The following is a 25710-nucleotide window of genomic DNA, read 5'->3' as shown; positions in this document are numbered from 1 at the left end:
TGATCAGTAAAGTCCTTTTGGACAACGTGACATTTGAACTGTCTTAAAGGATGGGAGAGGGAGCCATGCAGATGTATGGAAGACTAGCGTTCCAGGCAGAGGGAACAGCAAATATTCCTGAGGCAGGAACACACTTGACCGCTCCAGGGAGGCCAGTATGCCCGCAGAGGAGTGAGTGGGGTGAACAGTGTGGTAGGAAATAAGGTAAGAGTGTCCATCTCCCCACATATTCCCTCCTCATCCAATCAAGTACTAGACCACTGCCAGTGCCTCTTGCAACCATCTCTCAGCCCCAGTCTTAGTGCACGCCCTTGCCATCCTTGCTTTGTTCACCTGAGGACAGCTAGTACAACATTTCCTACACTGTAGATGCTCCATAAATGTTCGAGGACAATGTATTTGAATTATCTTCTCCAGAATATGTTGTCTTGGCTGGTCCCTCATCACGTACCTAATGGAATTTGTGTCTCTGAATGTGGTTTCCTGTAGCATTATGACTTCTGGTTGAAACTTTATTGTGATGGGAAATGAAGTTATGTTCACATCCAAACTTGACAGGTTAAACCACTGTTTTATTATAAGCTTAATTGGCACAAAGTTCACTGAAGATACACTTCACTTTTACAGAAGCCTGTCAATAGGAAAATACATTGACGCACAAAAAAATTTATATTGGTACTTCGATATAAATTTAAACAAATGATTTCCAGAGAGAATACAGGTTATTTACGTCAATAATTAAAGGTGGCTCTTGCGTGTGCCAATATCATGTATATATTTAATTGTGTGTTATGTTTAAGGCCGATGGAATCTGTAGCTAACTTCTCAGTTGGTTCCTAAATAGGCTGGAACATACTGATATTGTCTTCTTTTTAACTATACAAATGAATCATATAAAATGTTCCCTGATACGTAGCTATAAAATTATTATTTACTCCACTTAAGTCTTATGGCAACTTTAGAAGGCACTGCCTGTGATGATGACCCTGCCCTTGAAATGTCTGGATCTTTTTCTCACCAGGATACACAATTCAAACGCATAGGACTCAATGGCTCCTTAGTATTTAAAAAGGTCCTCATTTCAAGGATAGAAATATATAAGATCTTAGTAAACACAGCTAAGTTTCTTAAGGGGATGGTGGGAGGGCAGTGGCAAAGAAAACAGGACAGGTGCTCAACAAAAAGCCGTTTGAAAATTATCATAAAAGTAATTACTTTCCATCATAGCTGTATTTTTCTAATTACTGTTATGCCAAACATTTGCCACCGCAAAATACATTTACTTTTATTCTTTATTTAAATTATAATGAGTGGTGTTTCTTCCTAAATAGCCATTAAGCTCTTTGGAAATTTTAATCTACTCTACTTAAACTACTTTAATAAATAAGAATTTTCCCCTTTGATTTTTATAAGCAACTGCCATGAAGCATATTTTGAAACCACCTTTAAATTTGGTAAAAAGACACTTTGGCAATGTGGAAGAGTACATGACCTTGGAAAGACCCAGCAAGTACGGTAAATGCCCATGATCTCAAGGATAACTACAGGCTACAGAACACTCCGTTTTTCTTATACTGAGCTAGAGTACAAATGTAACTGCTGAAACACAAACATCCATCTTCCACCAAATAGTAAACAGATATTTTATGTAATTATAAGCTAATTCCTTCAATTCCACCAATGTAAAAATAAAACAAGTTGCAAAGATCAACAATATAGAGACTGAGGGTGAAAACAAGATGAGTTGCTCACAAGCTAATTGAAACTGCAGCCTGAGGATACCAGACCAACATTATAAATATGAAGAAAGAGAAGCTAAATGTTTACTTATCACAAATAACTTCAGCATAAGCACCAGCTATGTTCAGATGGGGCCAGCACATAGGCCAAGTATAAATGCACAGATCACAGTGAACTAAAGCCATAAAAATCTAGTTCCCTGACCCTTCAATCAACCCTTCCGAGCAATGGGAATCCAGCAGGGAACCAGAAGTCCCCCTTCAGCTGCTTATACAACATTAAGCCACCCCAGGCCTCACCCCCAAGCCCTTTCCCACCAGCAACAGTCACAGTGAGCATATAATTTCTTGATCCAGTTTATCCAAGGTCTACAGATATGGCCAATAATTTGCCCTATTTCATTTTAAAGAGAATGCTTACATAAATTAATACTCAAAGACATTGAACCATCATTTGTGTATATTCTTATTTGACATTCAAATGGTTTAGATGGCATTTTAGAAGGTCCCCTATGGTGCAAGTAGGGTCTTTAAATTTGGGTTAAACACTGATAATTACGTCTAAGATCTTGAATGTGAGACTCCAGGCCTATCTATGTTAAAGCAGGTGACAGTATCTTCAGTCATCCTACATAATAAATGCACTGTTCTGTGGCTACAAAATCCTGAATACTTGAATGATCTACTGCCATGGGCTAAGGTTTTATAAGGCACTTTTGGCTATGTGAAATATTTCTCCTAACTCTCAGGCTGAATCTTAAAGAAATATTTACAAAGCTGCAGCAAAGTAAGTTTAAAACTGGATGCTTTACTGATAGGTCTAACCGGGACGGTGAGAAGCAGTTTGTACACAATGCCCGTTAATTTCTCCCTGTGCCGTGTATCACCGTAGAGCAGGTCACAGACGTGGGCCACCTGAATTACTGTGCAGCTCGCAGGACTCTTCAACAGCCACATGACCCCTTTTCCTTTTCTTCATTCAACTGATCTGCAGAGGTGTGACCGTTGGATCGCACCACGCCTTCGGGAATCCAGGACTTGTCCACACACCGTTCCATTCGCTTCATTATCAGGTCCAGGAGCATCTCAATCGCTTGGTTTATGTTTGTCCCATTGGCAGCGCTAGTTTCAAAGTAGGGGATTCTGGAAGACAGTGACAACTCGGGTAACAACATGAGGAGGGAAAGGACAGTGACCTTTGCTCTTGATAATTCAACTTAGAAAATCGGAAGAATACAAGACAACAAAAGCATTTTGCCACACAGGCCACGTTAAAAAGTGAAAAATAAAATAATTGACAATGCATTCCTAACAGATGTAAAACTTCCGGAAGTGTTTACTCCCATTTCACAAATGATTAAACTGCAGCTCAGAAAGATAAAGTAACGTGCCCAATTTCATAATGTTAGAAAGTAGCAGAGCCAGGATTTGAATCCACAGCTGTTTGATTCTAGTGTAACCAACTTAAACCATAGGCTCCACTGGTTCCAAATATGCATACTTGCATGAGGATTTCCAAAACAGAAAACTCTGTTTCACTTGCTACATACAGAGGAAAAAAAAACAAAGACAAAAAACAAGCTGATATAAGAGAGACATCAGAGGTCCCTGGCTGTATCTGTCAAAGGCTTTGCCACTTGTCAGCTCCAGGCTGTATTCCTGGACCACACGCTTGAAGACATTCTGAATTCCACAGCACTTCAGAGTTCCTCAGGTATTATCAATCTTAAGTATGTTTGTTTTGTTATCCCAGGGCCCGAGGTTAGGTGTAATTTTTTAGTAACTCACAAAGCATCATTTCAAAACTGTAAGGCTACTTTTCACATATTCTTAAGACATCAGTCTTGTCATGGTGGTCACCTTTCATACTTAGAGTCCGTCTTTGCAAGGGGATTAATCAATCACCTGCCAAGTTCTTCCTCCTTCTAAATAAAGGCATGAAAATAGTGATAAAATTGTATTTTCTTCAAACTGTTGATTTCATTCCCACCACTTAGTAAGCAAAAATGCTCTTAGATGTAAAATCTACAAAAGAAAGTTGTTTTAGCACCTCTGGGAGTCCTGCAATTGAATTCAGTAAAATATTCCTTACATTTATAGAGACTTTAACATCCGACTCTATTACAATACTCTTCCTGAAGAATGTCTCTGTTTTCCTGTCTTCTCATAGCATGTTAACACTACATCAATGACTCTGATTACAACTTTGGTTATTCTTTCATTATTTCCTGGCTAGGAGCAGCTTCCACAGGAGAGCTTTTACAGATTTGTTTTAACCTTCTTACTACTTTTACAGATCTTTTCACAACTGTTCTGTTTCCTGTGTCACCAAGAAGCACATTAGGGGCACGTGTGTAGGGATGGAAGGCTGTCTGCCCATTATGATTTCCTCAAGATGTTGCCTTATTATCTGCTCCCTTCCTATGGGAGCTAACAGGCCTTGCAACTGGACTCTACAATCCTCTCCTGTTTGAGTATAGCTCTTAAAAACTGGTTGAGGAACCATCACTTCATTTGAGGATTTATCTACCTATCTGTGAGTTCTGAAGGACATGGTTGGTCCACTGATTCTACCATGACCATGTTCATAGCCCTTCATATGCTGACTCTAAAATATCTTAATCAGAGAAGGGTCCACTGGGCAAATTACATCATCTCAGTGGTTTTTAAACCTCTTGCCTGGATACCTCTTTGGTTACTGTCAGTCTTTTTTCCCTACATCTTCATCTGGCGCCTTAGCCACAAAATGAAGGTAATACATCTTTCCCATCCCCTTGGTCACATGCAGTACTTCTTTACCAAGTATGAAGAAGACATTCTTTGTGGGGACTGAATAAATACTTATTTATCAAGTACCTATGTTATTGAGCTAAATCCTGGGGATACTTTGTAATGCTGCCATTTTTACATGAGCTGAATTTTCGATTAAGAATTCTCAAAATTTAAATACTTAGATTTTCTCCATCGTGCTCTTTCTCAATTATACCCATGAAGAATCATTTAATATCTGCAGAACATTTCTTATACTTAAGGAGAAGGCTTGATCATTCTATCACCATTCAGAAAGCTACTGTTTAACGGAAAAGCAACTGAAAAACTCATCTCTCCCTCCGAGAATAATGGGCTGAAATTGGAAATACAAAAATAAAAAAGTAGTTGAGCAGTAAACTTCCTCATAAATACTAGTCATAATAGTGTACATCTTACTTTAAAAATTTCCTCAAAGTCAATTAAAAATATCTTTCCAGCTATAGAGTCCTCAGCCTCAATGGATTCCTCAACAGGGTCTCCATTAAGCTACTTCTACTTTCCATAGTTTCTTCCATCTCATCTCCTGGTAATTACCTCACAATAATTTTTAAGGCATAAATGAGAAAACACAGTTGAAAATACTTTTAAAAAAATGATAAAACCTATGCATGGAAGTTACAGACAGTTTGGAAAATGGTTAAGAGCCATAACCTCTGGAGCCAGCCTGCTGGGATTCAAATCCTAGTACGACTCCTTACCGACTGTGTAGCCCTGGCAAGCTATTAACATCTGTGCCTCAGTTGCCTTATCCATAAAACTAGATCATATCAGTATCTTCCTATTAAGGATTAAATGAGTTAACATTTAAAGCACTTAGAAATGCGTCATTTTTGACAAATGTGTCATTGATAAACATTTCTTATTTCCAACACAGTAATGGGTTAGGTTACAAAAGTTTGTTTTTAATTTTGTTGTTTAAAACTTAGGACACATAGAAACAATGTCACTGAATCATGGAAAATCATAGCTCCAAGAGACCTCAGCAAGATTATAAACATTAAATTTCCAGACTAGCCCATAAGCATTGATTTAATCCACAATGTAGCTGATATACAGTCCTTCCCTAAATTCTGGTAAATTGAACCATGCTTCCCTACATCAGAGATGGCTCACTCAGATCTGTCCTAGCCAAAATGTTTCATGCTTCGAAGCATTTGTCTCTCTCCAGTCCTTGTCAAACCATAAGAGGTTCCTTACTGCCCCCAAGTGATCATCACTAAATGCTGAGAGAAAATGGATCTTACTTTACTGATCAATACTGAAGTATAAATGACTGGTGCCTCTAGCAGAACTATGAGCTATTCTCTATTTACTAACTTCAGCAAATATTTAATTGGTAGAATTTCAGGGTATATGAGTGGAGGTGTACATTTTTAAGTCACTCATATTAAAAGAGGTACAGTATTAATAAGATGTAGTTTAGAGTCCTAATTCAAATTCTAGTAACAAACTAAAAATTAAAAATATATTTCCTGGCCATTTGCGAATCTTCAGGTGATGTGACCAGGAGTCAGGTTAACAACCTTAAAATCTTTGGACTAATTATTCAGAGTCTTCTGAGCAATTGGGGCAACATGGTTTTTGTTTCTATAGGAATAAATGAATGCTAGAGATCACTCCTCTCTACTCTCAGTTCTTTGAGCTGCCAGACGAAAAGCAAACTAGATGAGACGCACAGCAAAGACCCTGAATTAAGACTTCTGTTCCAGCATAAAATGATGCCCCAGACACAGAAATGTGCCGTGTGCTCACATTCGAAAATTGGGCTGCTCAGCTTGTCCTAAGGGCACAGGAAGTCTAGTGGATGGAGTCAGTCATATTTTTATGTCCATATCTTCCTGATGTTCACTTTTAGAAGGCATTCGGGCTACTTTATCTGAACAGTTCTCCGTATCTGTAAAGAGGTGTAACAGTGCTTCATGGGGTCTTGATAAGGAGGCAATAAGATAATACACGTAAAGGCCTTAACACAAGCCTAGCATCCGGCAAGTGCTCAATCAGTGTTCATCTAATGGGGTTCTCTTCTTCTCTAAAAATAATATTCTGCTTTTCCTAAAACTTTCTAGGCAAAAATTTAGTAATCTTAGCTTAAATTCAAGAGGATCAATTGTCCCTCTTTTAAGCATGGAGACAGGTGTATTGTTCCTTCTCGCCACATGGTGGTGCTAGAGCAGCATGACTAGGGAGCAGTACCGCCAAACATTTGAAAAAATCCTGTGCATTTAATTGATATCAATCTGTAAATGAGCACTTAATGACCTTTTGGAACACATGCAGAACACAAATTTTGATGTGCTTTTAATAAATAGATAAATGACAAATTTTTAAGTTAAAACAAATGAGCAAAACGAAAATTAGGGTGGGCATTATCATTTGCAGCTTTTCACCGAGACACCTATATCCAGCTCATGTCATAGGTTAGGACCCACATTTTTAGATGTTTTCTTTTCCATGACTTATTTCTACAACACTAGAAGATCTTAGATCCCAGGAATGAAAGCAAGTGTATTTGGTGATTCTGTCCCATGGTTCTAGATATTTGGCTCACGTGTGGATCCAGAAATTATGAAGGTATTTTTCACTAAAGTAAGAAGCGAGTCTCACTACTTTTCATGGCCTGTTGGCTGGTAAATGAACAAGCGTTTACAGGAAAGAGTGAGTGTATAAACTGTTTCAGCCTGGGAGATTGTGCCCAAATGAAATTCAGGTCCTCTACTGAGTTCTTTGGGGCTCTGGAAATCAGCCTTGTCTGTTTAGTTGCAGCTTATGTGTGTGGTTTTAAAATGTGCCCAATGATACGGCATTAATTTATTTCTTGAATAAGGGTCGGATGTCAACAAGTTTTCAAAGAATAAAAAACTATTAGAGATCAAGCTATTCATACATTTCATCTAGTTCAGACTAGATAAGACACTGACAGCAGTATGCTAAGCCACTTGAAATCCCAGAAATGGTCTGTACTCATATTATTAATGTTGTAAATCAATGTTTTTAACACATCCTTCGTTCAAGAAACTCTTGAGCACCCTTCTCATCACTAGCCAGCAGTCTCCAGTGGGGGAAAAAAGTTGTCTTATATTTGCTGCCCCTAAGAATAGATCTTAAAAGCTCTCATCACAAGAAAATAAAATTGTAACTACATGGGACTTTCCTAGTGGTCCAGTGGTTAAGACTCTGCACTTCCACTGCAGGGGGCACGGGTTCCACCCCTGGTCTGGGAACTAAGATCCCACACGCTACCAGGCGTGGCCAGAAAAAAAAAAAGGAAAAAAAAATTGTAACTACATGTGGTGATGGATGTAAACGAAACTTACTGTGGTGATCATATCACAATATATACATAAATCAAATCATTAAGTTGTATTCCTAAAACTAATACAATGTTATATGTCAATTATATCTCATTTGTTAAAAATTTGCTGACTCTTTCTTTGTACAGCACATGTGAAATACATACTTTCAATTATCATACTTTCATCATATTCATAATGTTCTCTATTTCCCTCGACCCTGAATCAAAAGCAAAGGCTTATATTGACCAACTATCTTCTGTGAATAAAGAAGAGGGTAGAAGGATGCTTAGACGCAACCATTTTCACTCACAATAAAGTCCTTTCCCACCCAGTTGTGGCTGGTGCTCCTTTGGTACCAATCCCAGTGTCCCTGCCCAGTCTGTTATCAAAGCTGATGTCATTAACTGTGCAAAAGAAAAAATCCTCCTGGATTTAGCATGGATTTTCCGATGTTAAGTCATTGAGCACATTTCCCTTCTCCAAGCATGGCACAAGTAGACACCTGCTTCATATTCTGTGCATAATGATTTTGTCCAGCTCTGCTGTCAAGGAAAATATCTGGCAGCATGCACAGCTCATAGTAACTTGACATCTACACAGGTGGTTCTCAAAGTGTTATCCTCAGTCACTAACAGCAGCAGCATCTAGGAATCAGCTAGAAATGTAAAATGTGGGGCTTCATCCCAGACCTACTAAATGAGAAACTCAGTGGCACAGCGTTCAGGTGAAGCTGGAGCACACTAAAGTCTGAGATCCAACAGTATCATCTAAGATGAATGTTGTCAATGTTGCATTCTGCTTTCTCTTTTAATACATTTGTCACGGACTTTGTAGCTATTTTTGAAAGTATTTCAGCAACAGTGTGAACTATAATAGTTTTGACTGGCAGAAGTACAAATTTGAATAACCCTCTGTTTTGCTCTCTTCTCCGAGTTCATTGACAATATTATTCAATATTACATACTGGAAAGCATTATTTTGTAGTTGTTCTAAAAAACTTGACTGGTTTATGGGGCACATCGCTTTGTTGTGTTAGGAAGTGACCTAAGAGCTTCACATTACAATTTAACCAAGTTTTATAGCAAAAAAAAAAAAAAAAAAAAGGGAATTAGGGGTGAAGGGATTCTTAGTCTACTAAAAATAATTTTTTGAATATTCATCATCATGCATCCAATTCACCCTTTCTATTTTGGGCTGCTACATGAAGCCCTCATTCTCAGATTTACTTGTCCCAGCAGACACAGATTTATGTTCCATATTTGCACTGTAACATGTTTTTATTAGGTTTGCAAAGTTTTTCTGAGACATAGTCTTTCACTCTCCAAATGCATGTATATTTCAGAGAACCACTTGCAAACCAATGACCCATTTTTATGAACTGAGGAGAGAAGGCAACACGATAGTAACAAAAAATGCAAATTTATCAGACAACATACAAATGATATGAAGATATGCCATAAACTACTGTTTTCTGACTGTGAGCACATCGATGGACTAACCAACATAGTCCTCTAGTGCATGTGCAACCAATGAAAATATTACGATTATTAAAAATGAAAAAAAGATTTCTGTGAAAATAATCATTAAACATATGTCAAATTTGTGAAATGCACGTGAACCAAATTTCCCCGTTACACTTTCCTCTGAAACTCAGCCTACAGAACTCTATTGTATGCTTCCTAAATCCTAAGGGAAGTCCGTTTCCATCCCTTTCCATTCTTCAATAATTTCAATTATCTTATCTGCTAATCTCTCCTCCCCTTATTTTAACTCAGTTCAGAAACTTTACATTGAGTCCCTCTTATGAAATACTCCCCAGATCTTCCAACCTGGGCACAGAGGGAAGACAATCCCTGTTATCCCCAGATTCCCCATATAGTCAGAAAGCAATGCCAGGCTCTTTCATACCAGGCAGGAGATGGAATCCTAAGAACCTGCCCAGAGGAAACAAGCCAAGGGCTGAAGAAGGCCAGAGGGGTAAGAAATCAATCCAGACTCCCCCCACAAGGCTTGAGAATGTGCTTGTTTGATCCAGCTAACTCCCCTAGCTGCCTTTTTTTTTTTTTGGTCTTTGTGAACACACTTCTCAAAAGCATGGTCCACAGTTTCCGTTGCTTCATCACTTACTTCCTCCTCACGCCCTTGCAACACAGCGCCCAGCTTCAACACTTCAGAAGCCTCCGTGGTATTTGATCCCTCCCTCTTTCCTTTCACTCCTTTACACAAGTGCCTCTCACGAGAGGAGGGGGAATATCAGGTGATCAGAATTGCCTGCAGGGCTCTGTCAGCCCCCATTTCAGAATCACCTCCATCAGAGGTTCTCAACCTCCGCTCACAAAAATCACATGGAGAGCTTTTAAAAGATACCAGTGCCCGGCCCCCACTCCCTACCTGTGGTGGCTTTGCAATCTGTCAGCTTGGCTGGATTGAACAACACTTCCCAGAATTCCCTTCCCAGTCAGGGTGGACCACGGAGAGATGCAGCGGGGGGGATGCAGAGGGCGGAAGTGAAGGAGCAGCCCTTCTGCTCATACATCGACGCTTCTCCGCTGGCTCACCTCGTTGGCACAGACCAGTGCCCAGACCTGCCCCCTTTCCACCTTCCCCTAGATCCCCCTTCAGCTTCTCCACCTCCTGGGCCAGGTGTGTGTGTTTAGCTCTGTGGCAAAGGGTCTTGGCTTCCATAGGACACCCACACCGTCCAGGTCAGAAGCAATAAGAACTGATACAAGTTTCAGTCCATCATTACGGGTCCCAGCTGGTTCTGGCTCTCCACCACTTCAAATCCATCTTCCCCTCTGACCGCCTGCCCTGTGGGCTCCAGCGTCAGACACAAAGCAACACTTTACAGAGGCCGCCCAACAGCTCTCCACTCCACCCCACCTGTCATCCCCAGGCTGACCTGGGAAAGTACTCATAACAGCCCTCCACGTTTGAAGGCTTTCAGCAACTTCCTGTGTCCCAGGAGACCAAGTCCACTCTTCTTACCTGGTATTCAAAGCTCTCCAAACTCTGGCTCCTTCCCACCGGGCCAACCTATCCTTCCACTCCCCCCCACCCCATCCCCCCGGTGTGAACCCCATCGTTGAGTGCTTTCCCAACTCAATCAGCCCAAGGAAGAACAAAGCAGGGGTCACACAACGAAAAGGGAAAGGGCCTCCTCCGGCCTCCTCGGACCTGCCTAACAACAGAGGCCGCCAGCCTGGTAACGCCCCCTACACACAGCCTACCACCCCACACCCCCCCCTCTCTCCCTCTCTCTCTCTCTCTCTCTCTCTCTCTCTCTCTCTCTCCCCCCTTCCTTCTCTACCCCACTTGCTGCCTCCCACTTATATTAAGGGTAATTAATACGTACACATTTGCATTCTCATTATATTAGAGGCAGAAAGAAAGTAAAGCGCAAATTGTTTTGTAGAGGTGCCCCAGACACTTTAATTAGCAGCGGCTGACCCCTTCTTTCATGTCCAGTTAATGCTGCTGCTACTACGAACCTATTCCCTGAGCTAAAGGAGGAAGACAGTATTTAGCTGATTCTCCAGCACAAAAACACAACTTAAACCAAAGCAGATCTTCACACTCCTCTCCCAGCACAGATATTCCAAAGCCAATAAGGCCTTCTTGTCTGCGGGAGCTCTCTACAGCAGCATAGGAACTGGCTTTGAAATTTCCTCGCTGAATATAGAGAATTTCCTTATCCTGGGTGTCTCTTACCTGCATCTTGGAAAGGAGGCCTTACGTAGCTAGGGCATTTGACCTCAAAGCTGTCTTTCTTCAAACACCAAGAGATTGAGAAAAACGGTACTGAAGCGCTGAATGAGGGCCCTCGCCCACTGCTGTTGCTATGGTTCCCATATCATATAATATTAATATGCAAAGTAGGTATTTGACACATCCCCCCAAGGGCTACATCTGAGTGTTTCAATTTTTTGCTTTTGCCCTTTTTGTTACCCATTCATATGCAAATGTTTGTATTGGAAACTTGCTCTGTAGATTCCTCCACAAAAATACTCACCCATACTTCTCTGCAAGTCCTCTGGCTTCTTCCTCTTTTACTACTCTTTGGTCTTCCAGATCACTCTTATTTCCACATAACACTATATCTGGGTTTTCACAATATGCATGCATTTGTAGCTGGCCTATTAATATAAGAAAATTTATTATAGGTAAGTAATGTAAGTCTATGATCAGTGGAGAATACATGCAAAAGTGCTTTGAAACTGTACATGGATATACAGATACAAGGAACTGATATAATTCTTTCAAAGCACCAAGACCCTAAGCTATAAAACTAAATGGATGGGGCAGAGATGTAAAACTAATCCTGTCCTTATGCACATACCCCAGCTTATTTATATCGGAGAGGAATGGGAGAATTTGTTCTCTCTCCAAAAGTTATGTACACACACACACACACACACACACACACACACACGCATACACATACAACATAGCTGTCTTTCTTATGAAGGCCATTTGAAAAAAAAAAAACACTTGGAGGATTTACTAGTGCTTATGGCTAATCTTAAAGCTCTGTTTTTCATATATTTTCTCTCCATAGCAATGACATTTTAAAACAAATTGTCTTTCTATAAACTAACCTACTTCCAGCTGAAATGTTTTTCACATTTTTCTATTATCCTAAGGCAGAATCAATTTATCTAAAACAAACAAAATACAGGATCAAATGAAGATAGAAAACCCAGAATAAATAGTAAATGATTCTGTCACCAGAACCAAGAAGCAGGAGACTACAATTCTTACTCCATAGCTGCTATTTCTTTTCACCTGAAAGCATGTAAATAGGCAGTAATTTTTAAAAGCAGTTAAATCAAGGGAACTTCAACTAAGCTAAAGAGCTTAATCTCCCAAAGAAGGAAAATAAAGCCTTATTTCTTCCTCATCACACTCCACAATGAAATGAAAGCAACCCAAACTTGCACAATAAGACATCCTCAAAAAATGTATGGCTTAATTTATTTTTTATCATGGTTAACCAGAAAAGTGTTGACATTTTAGTTCCTCATTATAAAGTCACGTCCGCTATATCTTATCATGAGAAAGTCAAGTCGGCAAGTATTTACTGAGCAATAAGGGAGGCCTGATACTTGGTGTAGAATTCAGGGCACTGACCTTTGCCCTCAAGGGACAGTTAGGGGAAACAAGACCTATACAGGCAAGACCAAACTGTGTACCATTTCCAACAACAGCCGCATCCTTTCTTTCCTCCAGGCTGTTAACACATGCTGTCCCCACACCCTTGAATACCCAAACACAACCTTCCTTCAGGGACTCCCAACCCTTCCTTTAAGACTTGCCTCTCAGTTACCTCTACTGTGAAACCTTTCTGGTCTCCAGAGAGACTCTGTGCTCTGTTAACAACATATCTGTTCAGTGTCATGGTTATGAGCATGAACTCAGGACCCACGGTGTCTAAGGTGGAATCCTGGCTCTGCCATTTCCCAGCTGTGTGGCCTTGAGGAAGTTATGTGGCCACCCTGTGCCTCAGTTTCCCCATCTGTAAATGGTGATAATGACGGTACTTACTTCATAGGGTTTAGGTGAGGATTAAATGAGCTAATTCAGCGACTCTTCAGGTAAGGTCCATGGACCAGCAGCCTAACCATCACCTGGGAACTTGTTAGAAATGCAGATTCTCAGGTACCACCCCAGATCTACTGAATCAGGAAGGCTGGGTTTGAGGCCTGGAATCTGTGTTTTAACAAGCTCTCTGGGGGATCTAGATGCATGCTTGCACTTGACAACCATTAAGTTAATATAATAAAGAATTTAGAGATGCTGTGTATTACCAGTAATAATGTTTAATAGTATTTATTTTGAGGAGTCTGGGAAGTACGATAATTGATAATTTTTCTTTTTCTTTTTTCCCAACTTTTCTACAAAATCTGTGAATTACTTACCGTGGGTTCGATCCCTGGCCCAGGAAAATCCCACATGCTGTGGACCAACTAAGCCTGTGTACCACAACTACTGAGCCTGCGCTCTAGAGTCCGTGAGCCACAACTACTGAGCCCACGTGCCACAACTACTGAGCCCATGCACTGCAACTACTGAAGCCCGTGTACTGGGGCCCACGTGCTGCAACTACTGAAGCCTGTGTGCCTAGAGCCTGTGCTCCGCAACAAGAGAAGCCACCGCAATGACAAGCCCGTGCACTGCAACGAAGAGTAGCCTCCGCTCACCGCAACTAGAGAAAGCCCGTGTGCAGTAATGAGGACCCAACACAGCCAAAAAAAAAAAAAAGGTAAATTAGGGGCGTCCCTGGTGGTCCAGTGGCTAAAGACTCTGCGCTCCCAATGCAAGGGGCCCGGGTTCGATCCCTGGTCAGGGAAAACAGATCCCACATGCCACAACGAAGAGTTCGCATGCTGCAACTAAAGATCCCACATGCCTCAACTAAGACCCGGAACAGCCAAATAAATAAATAAATTTTTTTTTTAAGTAAATTGATTAATTCTTTTAAAAAAATCTCACCAAGGCAAAAAGCACACACATAAATAACTACAACTAGAGGTGGTATGTGATAAGGACCCTGTAAGTAGTACAAAATGTAATAGGAGTTAAGAGGAGAGAAAAAATTTAATCCAACAAAGTTATCACAGAAAATTTCATGGAGGCCATATTTTGCTATATTTTAAAGAATAAGTAAAACTCAACTTTTTAAGGAAATGGGACTGGGTGTGGGGAGGGCTTTTCAGACAGAGGGAATAACAGGAATAAAAATATAAAGGCAAAAATATGTTAAAAATATACCTGCTGGGCTCTTTGTCCCATTTATGTGAGGCTACAGAAGAAAAGTTTAGAAATATAGGCTGCTTTAGAGTTTCCCTACAAAACACGCTGCCTGTGGGCATGACTGGCTCATCCTCCAAGCTCCAGAAAGACAGGTGAGTGATACAAAACTATCTGATTCCTCTCAGATTTCAAATTCAGGCCCAGAGGACACAGCGTTCTATTCAGTCTCCTAAACTCAGCAGGGATCACCTTGGGACTCTTACCCCTTGCCCAAGAGGGCATGGACAGATCTTGGGTCAAGGGAGAAGGGACTGCAATGCAGCTCTGGAGAAGCAAAGGGAGGGGGCAGACCTGCTTCCTCCCCCTGGGCCTTCAGCACCCAGGACTCAGCTACCTGCTCAATGCAACACTGCCTCTGTTCTTCTATCACCATTGGTGTGTATATATATATATATTTTTTTAATTTGACCAAAAAAAAAGAAGAAATGAATGATCCCTCTAATACTCAAAATACTAACAGGAAGAGGAAAAATAAAATGTATAGATAATTAACAAATTTTTATTCCTAATTAAGATTTGATATTACCACCTCTGACACTGAACCTTATAACTTTTTTTAAAAAATGGGGCTGGAGGGAGAAGAAAACTTTCCACTGAAGATGCGAAATCTCCAATATGCATGTTTTCTTTACCTAACTGGGCAAAAAGAATTCTTTTACACTATAAGGAAAACACAAAATAATACATACATACACATGATTTCACATGATTTTGTTCTTCATCTAACTAGCCATAAAGCCCAAATGGACAAGATTTATCTTGTCCAGAGTTTCAGTTTCTGCCAGTGAAAAATAGGTGGGTTGATGCTCTTTCGATGCTAAGATTCTATGAGCCCATCTCTAACAACAATCCTTATAAAGTGCTTGACTTAAGAAAGCCCCAGAATTTGTTCCGATGATGCAAAGGAGAGAATGATGAGCAAGGAATGAGGATGAGAGATTAGAAATAGCCACCACCATTCAGTTGTAAGGGTGTGTGACTCAGGCAGGCATTTAACGAAGTGAAGCCCAGTAAGCATGACTAAATTGGGGAACCTATATTTAAAGTATTAAATAGCTCTTCAACTCTTAGTGATCAACTTAGTTAAGAAAGAACATAAAGGGCCACTGAATCAAGGGAAAAAAAAGGCCACTGAATCAAAAGCCAAAAGCACCATGTCATTGGACAAGTCTGTTACTCTGTAAGGCTCAGCGTCTTCATCCTAAAATTAGGACACACCACCTCCCTGCATCTGCTCACAGGGGGCACGTGGGGATCAGACACAAACTATGTGAAAATGCTTTGAAAACCACAAGGCACTAATAAATTACTTATTTAAAAACTCATTTTTTTCCTTAATTTTTAAAAATTATTTATTTATTTTTGGCTGTGTTGGGTCTTCATTGCTGCACGCGGGCTTTCTCTAGTTGCGGCGAGCAGGGGCTACTCTTCGTTGTAGTGCACGGGCTTCTCATTGCGGTGGCTTCTTTTGTTGTGGAGCATGGGCTCTAGGCTCGCGGGCTTCAGTAGTTGTGGCACGTGGGCTCAGTACTTGTGGCGCAAGGGCTTAGTTGTTCCGCGGCATGTGGGATCTTCCTGGACCAGGGCATGAACCTGTGACCCCTGCATTGGCAGGCGGATTCTTAACCACTGCGCCACCAGAGAGGTCCCTCATTTTTTAAAATAAGGTTTTCTACTATAAAAACCACAGCCCATTACCCTTTCATAATACCAAAACTCCAAATTTTTAAGTAGTGGGTGTTTCAAAATAAGTGTTTTCACTTTAAAGATTTGGATGTTAAGAATTTAACATCATAGCCCTCTCAATAGATTCTCTAAGGCAACACTAATACAACCAACAGAGGAAAACGTACATTTGCAACGCAAGAAAATGCTACATTTGGTCAAGTAGCAGGATTTTAAATGGCTACTATAACCAATCATGTAAGAGATTAGGCTGTCTCCAAAGAGCCAAAATACAGGTTCATATATATTGTGCTGGGGACCACTCTGGCCAATGCAGTTCTAGAAGTTTCTATGATGGGATCCTCCTGGTAAATGCTCTGGCCCTAAAAGTAGAAAGGGGGCCTCTAAATACAGAAGAGACATGGAGCCAGGGGTAGGGTCCATTACGTTTTCAAAAGGGTCAATGTAATATATGTTTTAAACCCTGAGATGGTAAAATACCTGATAGCACTTCTCTAGGCTTCTATTGCCTCATCTATAAAATGCAGCTAAGAGTCCCCTTTGTGGAAAAGACTGATGAAGAGATTACACAGAAAGCACTCCCTGTATCTAGAGTGCAGGATGCGCTCAACAAATGAAAGTTAGCATGACTAGGGAAAGCAGAGTATTTCAGTTATCTTCACCCCTAAACTAAGAGCCTTGCTCCTTTAAACAGCATCTTAAACAGCACTAGGAGCTCTTACAAAACAACTTACAAAAGAAGTAGAATATAAAAGGGGTTTTATTGCAGGGAGTGGGAAGCAAGAGGCATGGAGACTATTAACACTTACTTATCCAGTTTCTGACACTGAGGAAACTTTGCTCATTTGTCAGATCAAAAAGCAGAAGAAACCCCATAGCATCTCTGAAGAATGCGGTTGTCAAGCTGCGGAACCTGGGAACATAAAGCAGATTGGTCACCTAAACCATGGCCCCACTCTTGAAATATAAAGCCACCAGCAGTGCCCTCAGCCTCTTACAACAGTTCATCAAAAACAAGTTAGATGTTTAATAACATGCCGCTGTTTCTAGTAACTTCACATTATATGTGCACATTATACATGCATAAATCTTATTTGTGCAAGATTTACTGAATTATGCTATTACATTAATAGATCATTTCAACAGGGTAAAATTATGTACATAATCAATGACATTGGATAGCATACAAAATATAGTAAATAGGTATCTAGAGCAAGAAAGAATATTTGAAAACAAATCTAGACTTTCTAAAATGCCAACAATTATCCAAAGTTAAACTTGCAATTTTCTTTTAAAATAAAGACCATCTGTGTAAACTTTTAAAAAATTTTAAATAAGTTAGATGATGATATTCCAAACATGTATAATACACTTATTTATCTAACTGTTAAAAGTTTATGTGTTAATAGGCCATGTGATTTAAAAACCCATCCCTTGACAGGGATGACAAGAACTAGCTCGTGATTCCTTAGTCGCAGCCAAGAATTTATTGTACAATTAAGAGTTAAATAGGCCAAAAGCAATGGTGCTTGCTGTGTTTGTCTTCTTTGTCCTGTGAAAGCTTGACTTGATTTAACATCACAATGTGTTCCATGACCTATTAATTTTCAGTCTCTAAAGAAATCTCTTATCTCTGAGAACCATTTCTTTGGCTTTAAGGTGGGGATAGTATCCCCTCAGTCTCCCCTGAAAGGTACTCTCTCCACCAAGGATTTATCCTGCTCTCTCCCCTCTCCCTCCCTCTAGTAGCAGGTTTTCTCTTATTTTGCTTTTATGCAAAGCCTGCAACTGACAGGCATAAGCTCCAGGGAAGAAGATACTGGTACGAATCTGTCATCTAATCCGCTCTTCTAAGTTTTCTCAAATATTTCTAATCCATGTTTTTACAAAAAGAGTACTTATCTTTTAGAGATACGTACCAAAATAGTTACGAATGAAATAATTTGCTATTTGGGATTTGTTTCAAAATAATTGGGCGGTGGGGGTGGTGAGAAGAGGTGAGGGATATACGTGAAGTAAGATGGGCCACAACTTGATGGCTGTTGAAACCAAGGAATTAGTACCTGAGTTCACCGTTCTCTCCTCTCTACTTCTGCATATACTCGGAGTTTCCCCATAATAAAAAGTTAAACAAAATCCTTCAAGGAAATTGTGAGAGATAACAGAGCTACAGCTAACTAAAAGCAACTTCAAACAGACTTGTGGTTGCCAAGAGGGGAGAGGGGTGGGGGAGGGATGAATTGGGAGTTTGGGATTAGCAGATGCAAACTTTCATAAACAACAAGGTTCTATTATATAGCGCAGGGAACTATATTCAATATCCTGTGATAAACCATAATGGAAAAGAACATAAAAGAGAATTTATATATTTGTATAACTGAATCACTTTACCATACAGCAGAAATTAACACAACATTGTAAATCAACTATACTGCAATTTTTAAAAAGTAACTGTATATGAAGATTTCATGTGACATTTTTGTCAAGCAACCTCTGACCATATAAATTAATTCCAATGAGATTTTCTACTAGGTTTCAACAATCAGGTAAGAATAATGCATGCAACTCTACAGCTTTCTTTGTGGTTGAGTAAAGAGCAAAAGCAAATGGAGAAAAGTATACAGGTCTAAAAAAAGGGTGGGAGAAAAAGAAAAAAGTCCAGAAGTAAAAGGGTCCATTTTGAAAAGGATTCATTTTTCCTTTGACCTTGTATGAAACAAAGCCACCATTATCACCTCAGACTGATACATTTCCTGCTAATTTGGCAGCATGTCTTATCCAGGTGCAAATCAACTAATCAGCTGGCCTTTTCCTACTCAGGTCACTGTGTGAAGAGCATAGTTGTTTTTCCCCTTTCCTCCAGTAAGGAGCATGTAACTGAAGATCTCATACCTCTCCTGCCCTGCTGTGTCCCATAACTGCAGGTGGATTCTCTGGCCTCTGCCAATGGCTCCATCTGGTCCATTGGCTCTGTACACCTAAAATGGAAAAATGAAAGAGAAAAAGAGAACTTCTGAGAGAACTTCTTCTCACTTTCCTATTCAGTACAACTCCCCTCAGCATCTAAACTTCTAAGGGAAATCCCATCTGGAATACAATCTTATTTGTATTTTATTCCAAATAATCATCTTTGGGTAACACAATAATTTGTATTAAATGATGTATGCACATTATATATCTTTATAAATATATTACAAAATATGCAAGTAATACATAATTTGTATTAAAAAATAATAATCAGCTCACCTTTCCTCAAAGTCCCCTCAGGTCACTAGTTTCAGGAAATAATACCTTCTCCCCATCCTATCTTTAAAAAGTACTCTTAAAACAATTTTACAGGAAGGACCTCTGAAAATCTCTTCCTCCATCAAAGCAATAAAAACACTGGCAAAAATAGTCAAAATCAACTTTTTCCAAACCCTTAAAATTAACAAAAGCTTGCAACATTCCAAGGAGCACCTATTCAAGAAAAACAGCTGAATATCAGTAAAAATTGTAAGTTTTGTGCTGTTTTAACTTGTCCTATTCCCATTCCCCCTCCCCAGCTCCAGTGTAGCCTTGAAAACCAACAGATGCACAACTACAGTAGCTGTGAAAACCATCAGTGCAGCAACCACTGTAGGAAGGAGAGGCAGAACAGGTTTGGAGTTCCCCAAAAGTCTCATCCCCAGAGTAGTGTCTGAAATCTGCCTGTGAAGCTCCATTCCCAAGTCTTGTCTTTATTTTATCTGACTTAGCTTGCTCTATGAGAAAACCCTATCCTTAGACCATTTGTTGAAAGCAATCAGCAGCAATTATTTAACATCACAGCTACCAAAGGCAGCAAGACCAGTTGGACCTAACAAAAATCTAACCAAAAATCTTAAAGATAAGAGATGTCCACAGAGAGATTTGAAAAGTTTCAAAATATTCCTTGGAACCTACTAGGCCAGGCTCATGTGCATGTTTGTACATATGTCCAGGAAAGACCTAAAAATGCCCTAATCTCTCACCTTTGGCTGACCTTGAGGCTCTTCTCAAGCAGAAGTGAAGGCTAAGGCAGAGTTGTAAACTGCCTGCAGGAGCATTAAGCAAACATCCCAGAACACACACACAGAGTCCCGCAGAGAAAGCTGAGAGATATACTGGCTCAAGAATTTAAGAAACTATCTGTCCACTCATTAGCTGACCACTAAGTTAACTAAGCAGATACTGCAGTAGCTGCACGTAACAAGAAATACAGACTTCACAGAATTAGCCCAAGAACATCACGAAACAAACAGTGACAACAAAAATAAACGGGAAAAACAAGAAACCCTTGGGAATGGGGAGGAATCTGATTTCCAGAGGTGCTACATTCTATCAATTTAAATGTTCAGTTTTCAACAAAATTTATAAGACACACAAAGAAATAGGAACACACACAGATAAAGCAACCAAAAGAAACCATTCCTAAGGAAGCCCAGATGTTGAACTTACAAGACTTTAAATTAGCTATTATAAATATGTTCAAAGAACTAAAGGAAATCATGTCTAAGGAATCAAAGGAAAGTATGAGAATAATGCCTCACTGAATAGAGAATGTCAATAAAGAGATATTATAAAAAGTAGTAAACAGACATTCTGGAGTTAAAAATTATAACTGAAGTGCAATATTCACTAGAGGGTCTCAAGAGGAGACTTGAACTGGCAGAAGAAATAATCGCTGAATCTAAAGATAGGTCAATTGAGATCATCTAGTCTAGGCACAAAAGAAAAAAAAAAAGAATGAATAAAAGTGAAGAGAGGGAACTCCCTGGTGGCACAGTGGTTGGGAATCCACCTGCCAGTGCAGGGGATGTGGGTTCGAGCCCTGGTCCAGGAGGATCTCACATGCCATGGAGCAGCTGGGCCTGCATGCCACAACTGCTGAGCCTGCACTCTGAAGCCTGCGAGCCACACTACTGAGCCCGTGCACCACAACTACTGAAGCCCACGCGCCTAGAGCCCGTGCTCCGCAGCAAGAGAAGCCACCGCACTGAGAAGCCTGCACATAGCAACGAAGAGTAGCCCCCGCTCGCTGCAACTAGAGAAAGACCGCGCACAGCAACGAAGACCCAACACAGCCAAAAATAAATAAATAATTTTTTTTAAAAAAGTGAAGAGAGTCTTGGAGACCTATGGAACACCATGAAACATACCAATATATGCATACTAGCAATCCTGTAAAAAAATAAAAATAAAAAAAAGGAGAGATAGAAAGAGGCAGAAAAAATATTTGAGGAAATAATAGCCAAAAACTTTCCAAATCTGATGAAAAACATTCATCTGCACATTCAATAAACTCAATAAACTCCAAGAAGGATAAACTTGCTGATATTGACTAGACATATCACCACCAAACTGTCAAAATCAAAAGACAGAGAGAATTTTAAAAGCAGCAAGAGAAAAGTGATTCAGTACATGCAAGGGATCCCAATAAGACTAAGAGCTGATTTATCATCAAAAAAAATGAAGGCCAAAAGGCAGTAGAATGACAAAAAGTGTTGAAAGAAAAAAGACTGTCAACCAAGAATCCTATATCCAGCAAAGCTATCCTTTAAAATTAAAAGAGAAATTAAGACATCCTCAGAAAAACAAAAACAGAAAATTCATTGCTAGCAGAACTGCCCTGCAAGAAGTAATAAAGACAGAGCTTCAGGCTGAGATGAAAGGACCCTAGCCAGTAATTCGAATCCATACAAAGAAATAAAGAGCACCAGTAAAGATAACTACGTGGGTCAATATAAAAGACAGTATAAATGGTTTTTTGCAACTCTTTTCTTCCATCGGATTAAAATACAATTGCATAAATTAATAATCATAAACCTGTGTTGATGGGCACACAGTGTATAAAGATGCAATTTGTATGACAATAACAGTGCAAAGTAAGGGGTAGGAAATGGAGCCACATAAGAGCAGAGTGTGGCATTGAAATTAAGTTGGTATTAATCCAAACTAGATTGTTAAAAATTAAGATGACAACTGTAATCCCTAGGGGAACTATTAAGAAAATAATTCAAAAAATATATAGTAAAAAATGAGAAGGGAATTTAAATAGTATACTGGAAAATATCTATGTAACACAGTTGCAAAGAAATAACAAAACAACAGAAAAAAGATAAGATACACAGAAAACAAGTAGCAAAATGGCAGATATAAATCCTACTTTATTAGTAATTATATTGAATGTAAATGTATTAAAGACTCCAAGTGAAAGGCAGGGGTTGGTAGAATGGATTTTAAAACATGATCCAACTATATGCTATCTACAAAAGACACACTTTAGATTCAAAAAGGTGTAAGGAAAAGGATGAAAAAAATATATACCATGCAAACAATAACAAAGAGAGAGCTGGAGTGGCTACACTAATATGAGACAAAATAGACTTGAAGACAAAAAGAGCTACTAGAGACAAAGAAGGATATTTTATAATGATAAAAGAGCTGATTTATTAAGAATACATAGGGATAAAAAGAGAAATAAACAATTTGACAATAATATTTAGAGACTTCAATACTCTTTCAATAATGGATAAAACAAGCAGGCAGATGAACAAGGAAACAGAAGACCTGCAGAACACTGTAAGCCAACTAGACACAATAGACATCTACAGAAGATTTCACCCAACAACTGCAAAATACACATTCTTCTCAGGTACACATGAAACATTCTCAAGGACAGACCATATGTTAGGTCATCAAACAAGCCTCAATAAATTTAAAAAACTGAAGTCATACAAAGTATGTTCTCTAACCACAATGTGGTAAAATTAGAAATCATTAACAGAAAGAAATTTGGAAAATTCATGAATATGTGGAAATTAAACAATACAGTCTTAAATAACCAATGGGTCAAAGAAGAAACACAAGGGAAACTAGAAAATACTTTTAGATGAATGAAAAGCACAACATACAAAAAATATCAAGTGAACTTAAAGCAGTGCTCAGAGGGAAATTTTTAGCAGTAAACACCTATATTAAAAAATGAGAAAGATCTCAAATCAATAACTTAAACTTCAAACTCAAAAAACTAGAAAAATAAGAGTAAACTAAATCCAAAGCAAGCAGAAGGAAAGAAATAATAAAGATAAGAGTAGAAATAAATGAACTTTTCTTTGAAAAAAAATCAAGAAAATTGATAAACCTTTAGTTAGACTAATCAAGGATAAAAATAGAAGACTCAAATTCTTAAAATCAGAAATGAAAGAAAGGACAACACTACCAACCTTACATATGTAAAAAGATTATAAAGGAATAGTATGAACAATTGTATGCCAAAAAATTAGGTAGCTTAGAAGAAATGGAGAAATTCCTAGACCCAAACAATTGAAACTAACTCAAGAAAAAATAGAAAATCTAAAGAAACATATAACCAATAAGAAGACTGAATTCATAATAAAAATAACTTCCCACAAAGAAGAGGCCAGGCCCACATGTCTTCACTGATGAATCTGATCAAATGTTTACAGAAAAATTAACACCAATCCTTCCCAAACTCTTCCAAAATATAGAAAAGAAGGAAATACTTACTTCCCACCTCATTTTAGGAGGCCTATATTATACTGACACCAAAATCAAAGATACGAGGGGAAAAAAAACTACAGACCAATGTCCACTCTGAATACAGACACCAAAATACTAGCAAGAAGAATCCAGAAAAATATATAAAGGATTATATACCATGACTGAGTAGAATTTATCACGATAACAACAAGATTGGTTTAACATACAAAAATTAATCAATATTGATTTGTAATGGAATAGAACAGTTGTAGAATAAAGGACTAAAACCACGTGACCATTTCAATAGATGCAGAAAAAGCATTTGAAAAGGTCCAACACCTTTCGTGATAAAAATGCTCAACAAATTAAGAATAGAAGGGAACATCCTTGACCTGAAGAACAGCATCTATGAAAAATGCACAGCTTATATTACACTTAATGGTGACTGAATGCTTTCTCCCTAAAAGACAAGACAAAGATGTTCTCTCTCAACACTTCTATTCAACATTTTACTGGAGGTTCTCATCAGGGCAATTAGGCAAGAAAAAGAAACAAAACATACTCAAGTTGGAAAGGAAGAAGTATAACAGAAGATGGGAATTCCGAACATCTATTTCCTATCTTGTATATAGGAAATCCTAAGGAATAAATACACACACAGATACATACACCCCCTACACACACATGTACAGGTTATATTAGAACTAATAAACAAGTTCAGTAAGGTTCCAGTATACAAGCTCAACTTACAAAATAAATTGTATTTCTATACACTGGCAAGGAACAATTCAAAAATAAAATTAAGAAAACAATTTAATTTATAATAGCATAAAAAGATTAAGATACGTAAGAATAAATTTAATAAAAAAGTATAAAACATATTCTGAAAGCTACAAAATATTGTTGAAAGAAATTAAAGAAGATCTAAATAGGAAAACATTCCACGTTCACAAATCAGAAGACTTAATAGTGTTAAGATACCAATACTCACCAAATTATTCTACAGAGTCAATGCAAACCCTATCAGAATCTCAGCCAGTTTCTTTGTAGAAATTAACAAGCTGTCCCTAAGATTCATATGAAATTGCAAGGAACCCAAAACAATCGTGAAAAAAGACAAAGTGGGAGGACTCATGCTTCCCAATTTCAAAACTTACAATAGGGGCTTCTCTGGTGGCACAGTGGTTGGGAGTCTGCCTGCCAATGCGGGGGACACGGGTTCGAGCCCTGGTCTGGGAGGATCCCACATGCCGCGGAGCAACTGGGCCCGTGAGCCACACCTACTGAGCCTGGGCATCTGGAGCCTGTGCTCCGCAGCAAGAGAGGCCACGATAGTGAGAGGCCCGCGCACCACGATGAAGAGTGGCCCCCGCTTGCTGCAAATAGAGAAAGCCCTCGCACAGAAACGAAGACCCAACACAGCCAAAAATAAATAAATAAATAAATAAATAAAATAAAATAAGGTACCGCTTACTTTAAAAAAAAAAAAAACTTACAACAAAGCTACAGTAATCAAGATAGTGGCATAAGGATAGACATATAGATAAATGGAATAGAATTGAGAGTCCAAAAATAAACCCTTACATTTATGGTCAACTGATTTTCAACAAGAGTGTCAAGAACATTCAACAGGGGAAAGAATAGTCTTTTCAACAAATGGTGCTGGGACAATTAGATATACACATGCAGAAGAATGAAGTTGGACCCCTATTCACCCTATACCCAAAAATTAACTCAAAATGGATCACAGATCTAAATGTAAAAGCTAAAACTATTTGCATATCATATATCTGATAAGAACATTTATCCAGAATAAACACACAAAAAAACCTCTTAAAACTTAACAACAAAAAAACAACCAATTT

General features: G+C 38.9%; 1 protein-coding gene across 9 annotated transcripts in view; it reads right to left on the bottom strand.

The window, feature by feature from the left end:
* Positions 1 to 554: 554 nt before the first annotated feature.
* Positions 555 to 25710, bottom strand: part of RAB27A (RAB27A, member RAS oncogene family) — a 72590-nt gene continuing 47434 nt past the window's right edge. For 8 of the 9 annotated variants that reach the window (XM_036844724.1, XM_036844715.1, XM_036844716.1 and 5 more), the window contains 4 exons: positions 19235 to 19320; positions 17152 to 17255; positions 11856 to 11979; positions 1432 to 2882 (listed from right to left, as the gene is read on the bottom strand). In XM_036844724.1, coding sequence (XP_036700619.1) covers positions 2684 to 2882; positions 11856 to 11979; positions 17152 to 17255; positions 19235 to 19320 — 513 coding nt within the window. In that variant the 3' untranslated portion in view covers positions 1432 to 2683. Of the gene's footprint in view, positions 2883 to 11855; positions 11980 to 17151; positions 17256 to 19234; positions 19321 to 25710 lie in introns of all 9 variants that reach the window. The other variant, XM_036844714.1, reaches the window with a different exon arrangement.

Source organism: Balaenoptera musculus, chromosome 2 (assembly GCF_009873245.2).
Source record: "Balaenoptera musculus isolate JJ_BM4_2016_0621 chromosome 2, mBalMus1.pri.v3, whole genome shotgun sequence".
Classification (NCBI taxonomy): domain Eukaryota; kingdom Metazoa; phylum Chordata; class Mammalia; order Artiodactyla; family Balaenopteridae; genus Balaenoptera; species Balaenoptera musculus.
The sequence above is the reverse complement of the archived record's forward strand: the minus strand, read 5'-3'. Positions and strand labels throughout refer to the sequence as shown.